The sequence below is a fragment of the Leptinotarsa decemlineata genome, unplaced genomic scaffold, assembly GCF_025532065.1.
Source record: "Leptinotarsa decemlineata unplaced genomic scaffold, Ldec_3_MD MMD2_tig00026336_RagTag_RagTag, whole genome shotgun sequence".
Lineage (NCBI taxonomy): Eukaryota > Metazoa > Arthropoda > Insecta > Coleoptera > Chrysomelidae > Leptinotarsa > Leptinotarsa decemlineata.
Window position 1 is genome coordinate 6,250,402 of NW_027412692.1, and position 11,663 is coordinate 6,262,064.

Below are 11,663 nucleotides of genomic sequence, written 5' to 3' on the forward strand. Positions count from 1 at the left end.
ACCTAATAGTTTGAGGGTTGATGTTATCCAGTTGAAAATGAGCCTACAAAATGTCTACTTCAAGAGTGTTTTACCATATTTTTACCAGGAGAGCCAATACCAAGAAATCACCCCAAGTTTTATCAAATATTGAGGTTTTGCTCACTATTTTCTTCAATTCCACGCTGTACTCCCTTTACACCAGTGACCTCCCAAGGTCCGAGCGTGTGAAGATATCTCTATACGCCGATGACACGGCTCGCGTCTACATGCAACGTGCGCTGGTATTTCGAATGGAAGATCCGAGTGAACCCAGACAAGACTCAGGCGATAACCATGGGAAGAGCGATATCTTCTCCGGCCATAAAAGTGAAAATATCTGGAGGGGAGATTGACTGACAAGCGCGGGTAAAGTACCTCGGTCTTCTGATAGACCGTAGGTTCACCTGGAACTCGCACATCACAAATGTAAAGGCAAAGATCAAGAGACGATCTAAACTGAGTCTTAAAAATGAGCGTAGGATCTATAACACGATGTTCAAGCCTGTCATCATGTATGCTTCAGGCGAATGGGGACAAGAGGCTCCGTCTAACATCTCCATTCTGGAGAGAGTACAAAATAAGCTTATTCGGATGATTGTGAATGCTCCGTGGTTCGTGGGGAACGAAGCCATCCGCAGAGGTTTGCAGCTGCCTTCCATTCAGCAGTCCATTCAGTCGAGGAATTGTGCGAAAACTCAGGAAAATCCGTTAGTTAGGGAAGCTACAGATTATGCTGTAGACGACCCCTCCCGATATAGAAAGCCCTGACACTCTGTCGAATGAGGCCCTCACGTCCGCCGTTAATGGATGAACAATTTCCTCAACCATCCCACCCCAGCCAGGTAGAGGTACACAGTGAAGGGCGGTACTGATGTCTGAGGACTTTCATACCGCCATCACCACTTAGTCATGAACATGTTGGTCCATCTGACAAAAATCAGCTGAAAGGGTAAGGGAGCTAGGCTCCAACTTGATTGAACTGAAGATGGCTGTCGGTTTTCTTCAATTACCGTAGCGTAGGAGTTCTTGCCACATGGTCGTACAGTCAATAAGGAGTATTGTATTGAAGTTATGCGACAAGAAAACATCCGGTATTATGGAAAAACAATTCATGGCTTCTGCATTACGATAATGCACCTGCTCACTAGTCATTTCTTGTTCGTAATTGTTTGGCCAAAAACAACACCGTTATCATGCCTCAGCCACCGAATTCACCAGATTTGGCCCCAAAGACTTTTTTCTGTTCCCAATATTGAACAGAATCAAGGGCATACCAGAACTGCTTTGAGGATTGGAACAAACGCTGGCACAAGTTTATTATATCTTAGAGGGGCTACTTTGAAGGGGTCAATATCGAAATTGATGAATAAATATTTTTCAAGAAAAATGGAAATTCATTTTATTTTTTGAACAGACCTCGTACGATGAAATAACGTTATTGGTATTCATTTCAGCTGATTTGGATTTCAATGAAAGTTTTGTTGAGATATGACTAGCCTTTTTGCAGTATTTTACTTTCATATTCCTCTATTTATAATCTAGTTGGATATGCATGAAAAGTTCCTACTATGAGCGGGTGTTTTTGGGTATAGACATGATTCAAATTTCCAATACAAATAGTAAATCACAAACTTGCACTCAGTTTTTGACGAATGAAATTATTTTTTTGCACTGCAAATGATATCTCGAAATTAATGCTATGTTTGATAACATTTTTATATTTGATACCGTACACTTACATCATAATGAGTCGAACAGTTGATAATAAACGAGGAGATAAAGGCCGTTTATGTTTTTATGATATCATTTTACCTTCATATTTTCATCAATAAACACCTACATTTACATGGAGGAACATTAAAATTTGGACCAAGAGATAAGCTAATTTTTATGCTGATTATTTTTCATATACCATTCGTAAAACGTTTTATTGCTTATTTTATGGTCAGATTGGTGGTCGTTTGTTTCGTTGCACTCATGAAACCACCATAATTTAAATGTTGGCAGGATTCCAGCTCTGGGAAGATGGGTTTCGAGTTCAAAATCGCACATTGGTAAGTAAGACTTCGTTAATCGTGAACCCGTTCAAGTTCTTGAGGGTTGTCGTTTGTATGAGAACGATAACTGATTAACATAAATACTTATTTCATATGTTGCTGCATATGCTGTTGGCGATACAACTGTCGGAATCGACTTTCAATTATTGGAACACTCTTGCAGTCCGGGCTGTTTGGCCACTCGTCAGTGCAAGGTAGTGTCTATCATCAACATGAAGCGAACGACAAAACAACATGTTTGTCATCGCTCCAGCTGCATGTGAACGAGGTAATCAACAGCATATCCGAATTTGTCCAAAATCCTCGTATGCAGTATATGCAGGAGTAACTCAAGTATGCTTACGTACTTTATGTAAAGAATTCTTTCCTTATTTAAGGAATTTGGCCAAATTTGGATATCCTATCGGTTACCTCGTTCACAGGCAGATGGGGCGATGACATACATGTTGTTTGTCATCGCCCCTAACCTAGTTCGAGGAATGATACTCTGAAATAATTCGATTTTTTATTATCGAAAATCATCGAATTCATGTTGATGATGCGGACGAGTGGAGAAACAGCCCGAAACCGATCTGCAATGATGGAAAAACGACTCCGGCAGCTGTATCGGCATACAGGAATAACTTCAGTGAAAAATCCTGCACTGACCCGTGTTGGATATAATCCAACGCCCTTCGTGGTATTAGTCAGGGAAGTAGTTGTTTTCTGATAGGTGTCAGTCCATTAACCTACAGGAAAGGTAAGTTGAGACTGGCCTGAACGAATTGTTCTTGTAGATAATTTGATTTATAGTTAGTATCCAAGTATGCTACTTACTTTATGACATGAAATAAGTTGACATTTTGAATTTTGGTGGTTTGCATACATACTTAGTTTTTGTAATGTTCCTAAGCAACTTCAATTAGCGCCCTAGGAGTGGGTTTTTTCATGAAAAGTACCAAAAGTTTACTGTCAAAAAAGTGGCAATTTGAAATAAATAATGACAGCGTAATAAATAATGACAGCGTACGCAGCGCCCTCTAGATGTTGCATGAAAATTAATACAAAATTATGATTTTCCACGTCAAAAAACCCCAGTACCAAATTTTGTCCAAATAACTTATTTCTTGTAAAAGTTATTTTTAAAAAACGAACCAAAAATTCAATTTCAACACGCTGTATCTCCGAAACGAAACATTTCCGGATACAAGTTCATATAGACTTTTTTTCTTAAAAATTGTCTCAGAAATACGTAACTTGAATATTTTAACGTACTTGTTGAAACGATGCTTCAAACCAGACAGCCTGCCCTTGAAACAAAATCCTATCGACCAATATCCATCACCTATACAGTGCAAATTACTCGAAAAAATAGTGAATAAACGTTTAATGTGGGTTTCAAATCTCACAGATCAACCTGGAGGCTTTTGAAAACCAACAGAAATGCATGGCAGTCTATTTCGATATTAACAAAGCTTTCGAAATTGCGTGGCGTTTTAATATTCTAGACAAATTGAAAAAATGGGGTTATGATGGGAATATATTAGCATTTGTACAGAACTTCCTTTTGGAAAGAAAGTTCCAAGTTCGAGTAAATGGTACATTATCACAGTGCAAGATTCAAGAAAACGGTATTCCTCAGGGGTCGATAATAAGCCCCACTCTATTTCAAATAGAACTCAATGACGTCTTACATTCCTTGAAAAAACCCCTTCAGGCAAGAATATACGCAAATGATTTGGTACTATTTGTCAAAGGAAAGAATATCCATAACCTAGCTAAACTGTTACAGCTCCACATAGGTTCTCTAGAGAAATGGTCCAAAACCACAGGATTCAATTTTTCTACAGAAAAAACGAACTGTATTCTAAAAGAAAAAATGCGAGAACTCACAACAATGAAAATGAATAACACAAAATTAACATTCGTAACAAACATCAGACAGATTCTTAGGGATGATATTCGACCAACAATTAAATTGGAAGCTACATGTCAAACATCTAGTGCTATCATGCCAAAAAGGAACGAACCTACTCAAACACCTAGCTCATAAACAATGGGGTGCAGAAGGTTCAACACTGATACTGCTGTACCGATCTTTAATACGCTCTGAATTAGATTATGGTTGTATTGCATATGCTTCTGCTAAACGAAGAACATAATCTCAACTGGATTCAATACATCATTCTGCTCTGCGCATAATCGCAGGAGCGTATAGGACCACACCAGTGGAAAGCCTCTACTGTGAAATAGGAGAACCTTCCCTGAGTTTTCGCAGAACCCAGTTGAGTTTGTCATATGCTGCCGCAGTTGCATCTATGAAAAACATTCTCACCTACAGGAATACAATAACAAATCGATTTCCAACAAGTTACTGTCAGCCAAGAACTGATCTTCCATTTTACGAGAGGATCCGATGACAAGTAAGTTTTTTACAAATGGAGTCATTTCCAACCCCGTATCCCACAAACATCAAATCTGCACCACCATGGCTCATACAGAATCCTAACATAAACACTCACCTATCCCAGTTTCCCAAACACGATACCAATAAGAACATCATCAAACGAAATTTTCGACAAATCCTGGACCAATTCGACCACCTTGAAGAAATATACACAGACTCATACAAAACTCATCTTGGTGTAGAAGCTGCAATAGTGACTGACTATGCTGCATTGACCTTTAAACTTCCAGAAACAGCAACAATATTAACTGGAGAATTATTCGCCATCCTTCAAGCTCTCCAGTATGCTAAGTCAAGTACATCGGACACTGTTTCAATCATTTCAGACTCTTTCAGTGCCTTACAACTCCTTCAATGGATATATATATATATATATATCAAACACTCCATTGGAATACTTATCAAACAACAATTTTTCGAACTCCAATCGCTCAAGAAGAAAAACATTTTATGTTGGGTTCCTTCACATGTGGGGATTGTTGGAAACGAGAGTGCTGACTTCTATGCTCGTGAAGCGATTGATAATCCGAACCAAGGAACAACAATGTATAGCCCTCATACCGACTTGAAACAATACTTCAAAAGCGAATTGTTGAGTAAATGGAACATTGAATGGCAGAGTACCCCATCCAAACTGAGAGAATGGAAACCCAAAGTCGGACCATGGAACTATGGAACACTGAAAAGAAGGGAACACGTTATGATCACCCGTCTTCGATTAGGACACACCAAACTAACCCACGAATACTTGATATCTCTAGCAGATCAACCACAGTGCCACATTTGTGAACTATACATCACATCATAGTGTTTCAATTAGAAAGGGAAATGTGCAAAATATCGACGGTATCGCAGGAAACCTCGAGTTATTTTAGTGCTAGCAAGATTTTAAATTATTTAAGTGCTCTGGACTTATCTAACAAAATATAATGTTGTAATCAATATAGTTATTGCTTGTAAATATCTTTTCCGCCGCTAATAACCATAGGGTTATTTTCAAATAAAAAAAAACAGACAGCCAGTCGATCGATTCTCAGTGCGTTTCGTCCATCTACGAATCGTTGAGAACAAATATCTCGGTAATCCCCATCTTGCACATTTCTCCACTTCTGAGGGTTGTCTTTCTCAAGGAGTGAGAAAGACAACCCTCAGAACGGTTTGAACTGATTCATTATCATTCATAATGTAAGAAGAAACAACGTCAGCTTCGCTATATCTATCATTTCTTGAAGGTACACACGAATTGACGTGTTTGGAGACAATTTGTGGATTGAACTGTTTTATAAACCCATTAAAACAATGTTGTAAATGATATCGTTCGGGTAATTTAAATTAAAAGATAAAAATCTTTTAATTGATCAAGCAAAGTTCGAGAATTTGCACATATAAAAATATAAGGACATTTTTATATTGTGCAAAAAGAGGAATGAGAAAAATGGCTGTCGAATTCTTGCGTTTTTGTTGGTATTGAATTCACCTACTCATATTATATGAATAGCCTTTTTGAATATTTCACTGTCAAGTTCAAATCCGTTCAAAGTTAAAACTGTTGTTTTTCGTATCAGTTTACCTATTCCATATCTACCTTTTCGATTATTGGTATCATAGCTTTATTTTGTGAAATATGAACTACAAGTATGTATAAAAAGTTCTTACCACGAGCGGTTTCATTTCGTGTGAAGACATGGTTCGAATTTCCAGCAGAAACGATAAATCACAAACTTGCACTCAGTTTTCGTCAGTTGAAAGCACTCAATGTCGAGTTATTTCGTTTCTCACTTTTCTCGCTTTGCTTATAGGTTGGAATATACTCGAATAAGTTTTTTATCGTCGATCCTATACATGCATATCAAAATTTGCTGAATAGGCTACAGCTGATTATATACGAGGAGATAACGACAATTTTTTTATGTCAGGGTATTAATTTATCTTTCTGTCTACGCCAATGAATGAATGGTTGCATTTATCCGTAGAAATTAAAATTAGAATCGAGGAAAAGGAAATTTTCATGTAGATTGTTCATCATATCCCATTCATTATTGCTGATTTTATGGTAGGAAGTGGTTGTCTGGTTCCATCTAGTTGTTTTGTGAAAACTGCAAAGGAAGACGAAAGGCAAATTTTTTTCGTTGGTTGATATCTGTGGTTTGAGTCTTCGTTGATAGATGGCGTCGTCGTTAAAATACCGCAGTCGAGTGGAGGTGAGGTGCATTATCCTGAAGTGTGTATATCCATTACAAAATAGTGTATGACTCTGACCCCACTAGGTGTCACTAACTAAATCTTCAAAATACTAGGCGCATTCTCGTCGTAGAAAGCTTTGTCACGGTAATGTGTGAGACTCTATAAACCATGCAGTAACCAAAAAATTCAACCTTGAGTCTACAGAGGAGATGGAAGTTGAATAAACAACCCCAACTATTCTCCCAGTAATTTAAGATCAAGAGCAAGAGTTCTCTTTTGATCCTCTTAACAAGCCTATGAGGCCAGGTGGAGCAACCAAAGCGATTCATCGCCTTCTCCAGACCGTGATATTCTATCAACCTGCCTTGCATCAAATTTTCGAGGACTACAAGCAGAATCTACAGCAGTACTGGAAACAAATAGCTCCTGCGTAGATCAGCAAACACTTCTGCTCAAAACAACTAGGATTTACTCAAACCAAAAGCGAAAAAGTCCCGCAGGTGAAACTGGCTCACAGATATCAAATACTCTCATATGGAAAAATTACTTCGGTCATGAAGGAAGGAATCTTGCACATTGGTTATCCGACAACCTCAATATCGACTATTCTTCAGAGGATATTCCAGAAGATGGTCCACAGATACGATTTTAGAGCTGCATATTGCGACCTGGATGGCTACCAGAGCTGGTGGGTTCAGTCATGAGAGAATGTTTCCCGAAATTGCGTCACAAAAAAGCCATTTCCCAAGACACATATTTATGTTGCTTACCTGATGAAGGTAATCGCCGCTGACTGATCACCGATCAGGTCCACCTTAGAGAGGATTATTCTCCCCAAGGTAATTCAGAGTCTGTTATCAAAATGTGCCTGCTGCGCATAAAATCCGGGTTTCAGCGTATCAACTTCGTTGAGCAGCTGAATTTATTTGGCCATGTTTGAATGGCTGTCAGTAGAAGGTTGACTCATTTTGGATCTACCTACCTACCTACTAAAAGGATGTTCATGTTTTCTTAGACTCAGGGCTGAGTCCAACAACGCATTCTTGGTTGGTTTAGCACAACTGAAAAATTACTGTTGGGTATTAGATCACGAATACTTTGTTTTTAGGTCCTGGTTCATTCGGATATGATGATTAGTTATCAATCTCAATTTGTTCTTTTTTTTAGAAACCATGTTGATGTAATAATTTCTTCAGCACATTTTTGAACTTATTCATATTGTATAATTTCAGTAATATACGGTTATAAATTTAAGTACCTCTATAGGAGTATAGAGGTCCTGTTCTGTTGAACTTGTAGTTGGCTTGGATGACAGACTAATCTTGGTGTTGCTGTTGGAAAATATATAATTAAGTCTAATAATTGTTGTACCATGTATATTTCCATATGACAATTTTATGGATAGTTGAATTAAGTTGTAAAAATTTGAAATATAACAGAAAGTTGTCAAATTGGATGAAACTATGATTTGATCGGTATATTTGGTTTCTATTACGAAAAAAACTTAAGTAAGCATTCCGGCTCACAGAACCATCTCTGATAATGCTGGTTTACCCCGTGTATTCTTGAACTATTGATATCCAATACTCCTGTCTTATTTCATTCGCCGCATACTCCTGCTCATGAAGTTCAACTTTGGAATTATAGAACTGTAATGACAGCATTCTTGACATTCAACTGCACGTCCAGCGAATTTCTTAATCTTCGTTTTAATCTCTGAATGTCATCATCATCAAAACTGCCCTACTGGCAACACCGAATCGACCATAACTAGCTGGATCTATGCCATGCTGGTAAACAGAAGTGCAACTACGACTCTTCAAGGTGAGGCCATCCCGTTCAGGGTCACCAGAGGCTGCCCTCAAGGTGGGGTACTATCTTCCCTTCTGTGGTCGTTCCTGATGGATAGTCTGCTTGATGCCCTCGACAGAAAAAAAGTAGATCTGCAAGCTTATGCAGATGACCTTGTCATCTTGACAAGGTCCACGCCGGTAAGGATAGCTTGTAATATCCTCCAAAGCAAGATGGACATTGTTGGTGCCTGAGGGAGCAGATCTCTGTCAACCCTAGCAAAACTGTGATAATCTCCTTCACCAGGAGGAGAAAATCGGACGATCTAACGCCACTTTCCCTCAATGGTAAGGTCATTCCATTTGGAACGGAGGTTAAATATCTTGGCATTGTCCTTGATGAAAAACTCACCTGGAACGCTCACTTGGAAAAAGTTTTACACAAAGCCAGACTGTTTCTATGGACATGTCGAAGGATTTGTGGTAAAACTTGGGTTTTAGGTCCCAAACAAATCCATTGGATTTATGTGATGATTGTCAGACCGATGATCACTTAAGGTGCAATTGCCTGGTGGCCGAAGGCTTTACAGAAAACGGCCCAGGCTTGCAGAGACAGGCTTGTCTGGCCATTGGGGGTGCAATCACACCGATAGCGGCCATGAAGATCCTTCTAGATCTACCACATCTCCACATTTTTCTGGAGAGAGAAGCTAGATAGACTGCATATAGACTTGAGCACATTGCCAATTGCACAAATCAATTTAATGCAGAGTGCAATAGACTGTTGGTTGACACTGGAAGTCTCAGCATTCTGGAAATGACTTCTGACTTCATGCCTCCAACTGTCAACTACGAATAAAGTACTGTTTCCGAGAAGAGAGGAGTGGATCCCCCGGGAGAAGGAAGGAAGGATGGACAGATGGATCATAAACACCTTCCGGTTCTGGTGCGGGTGATTTCAGTTGCAGACCCAGGACACAAGTGATTAAAAATATTTTCGGGCAGTCAAGCGGCGATGAAAGCTCTTGGCTCCTACTGACCAATATCTAAATTGGTAGTAAATTGTCTAAAAAGACTTTCCTCGATAGGAAGACTCAACAGATTGTCTCTGGTGTGGATTCCTGGCTATACTGGCTTAGAAGGCAATGAGGCTGCTGATTCCCTGGCAAAGGAGGGCGCTGCAAGCAGCTTCATCGGACCAGAACCTGTCATTGGCATCGCTTTAGGCTTTGCCAAACAAAGATTGAACACCTGGATGGCAAGAGGTATTATGGACTTTTGGCAGAATCTTCCAGGATTGGCTCAATCCAAGGCATTTATTTGCCCTACGAACCTTGATACCAAACAGTTATTGGACTACAGTAGGTATGAACTACGATAGATAGATAGATAGATAGATAGATAGATAGTTCTTTATGTCCAAAAGGTATAAGTACACCCAATAACAGGAAATGTATAAACTGGATAAATGTAAATTTAAAGAAGAAAAAATGTTTCAAATATGATAGTAATGTACATTCACATGCATGTGTTAGCAGGATTAGATACAAAAGAGAAAAAAAATGTTACAAATTGTAAGTAAATGTCATAATACAATTTATTATGATAGATAATGGAGATATATTAATGTCACATGAACCACATATCAGATTGAAATTATTGCAAATGATTGAAACAGGCGATGTCTTTAATGTGTCTGTTCTAGCACGATCACAGTAAAATACCTTTGCGTGCTTACTATTTAGTCGAGGTACAGTAAACGGAATTTTTGCTAGCAGGAATTCACAGCTTATGTTATTATGTAGTAAATTATAAAGGAACGTTATTGTTAGAATGATACGTCTAGTATTCAGTGAGATGAAATTGCTTTCATTGAGAAGTATAGACTAATCAATGTTACGGTCTGGGTAAATACAAAATTTTTTCAAATATAAATATTTTAAAAATTTTCTTTGAACTCCTTCTACAGAACTTATTTGGGTTGCATGATGGGGATACCATATTAATACCCCATATTGTAATTTGCTGCGCACATAACAGTTGAATAGTAATGTCAGAGTTGCTGGATCTGCAAATTCCCTACCATTCCTTAAAATTAAGCCTAACATTTTATTAGCTGAAGACACGGTACTTTGAATATGAGGATTGAATCTTTTGGTCAAATAATATGCCTAGGTCGCGCATTTGAGTCAAACGATGTCCAACAGGCCTTCTTACAGGTCACTGTCATTTGAATCATCATATGCAGAAACTCGGACTGTCGGAAGACAGTGTGTGTCGCCTCTGTTTGGAAAATGATGAAAGAGCAGAGCACATACTATGTCCCTGCCCTGCTGGGAACCGAATCAGGTTTTTAGAGTTCGGCAGAACCGTTTTCTTACCATATGATCTGAAAGACCACTCACCATACAAACTAATCGGCTTTGTTAAGAAGCTGGATTTATTTGGTCGAGTGTGAATGGGTGTGAGCCACAATAAACCCTCACGGGTTGGGGTGGAGGGTCTAATAGGTGAGGTCCACTCACTTTGGACCTGAACTAACCTAACTAGCAACACCACATTTGGGTGCAGCTGGGAATGATTGTTGCGATTGATTGAGACTACTTCGAAAGCTGTGCTGAAAAAACAAGCTCCACGAGGACAAGTGTTATTGATAATGATCGAAGCTGAACACACCGACAACTCTTGCCCATTTTCCATATTTTTATATTCTTAAAATCAAGAAGCCCCCACGCCCAACGATTTTTTAATCGATACCTTGACTTCGGCCTGTATGTTCAGTTTTAGTTACACGAAAACACTAAAAATATGCTCAATATTTAGCAGACTGCTTTTGGCCATGGCGGATAAAGAAGTATTTGCCAACCCTCATAACAAGAACTGAGTGGTTTCAAAAAGATCCTCGAAAAGTCAAATAATTTTCCAGAATGAAGCATTGAAGCAGTTTTTTCTCAAATACGAATGGTTGATGTCAAGACCAAATCAGACGTATTCAGGTGTTCCGTTATCAAGTTACATTTTTTCTGTTGCAGTATCGCATCAGCCAGTAACTTGTATTAATTGATGATCTTCGATAATAATGAACAGAAGTATGCTCAGAACTATGAATTTGAATTTGAAAATAGGTAAATATTTATCTACCCAAAGAAAATACAATCTTCAAAA

The 11,663-nt window shown here is 38.6% G+C and overlaps 1 protein-coding gene across 1 annotated transcript in view; it reads right to left on the reverse strand.

The window, feature by feature from the left end:
* LOC111517895 (facilitated trehalose transporter Tret1) overlaps positions 1–6,381 on the reverse strand; it is a 73,013-nt gene extending 66,632 nt beyond the window's left edge. Inside the window, 1 exon segment of the mRNA XM_023174182.2 lies at positions 6,181–6,381. Within this exon segment, the coding sequence (XP_023029950.2) occupies positions 6,181–6,210 (30 nt within the window). The 5' untranslated portion in view covers positions 6,211–6,381.
* Between the last annotated feature and the right edge of the window lie 5,282 nt (positions 6,382–11,663).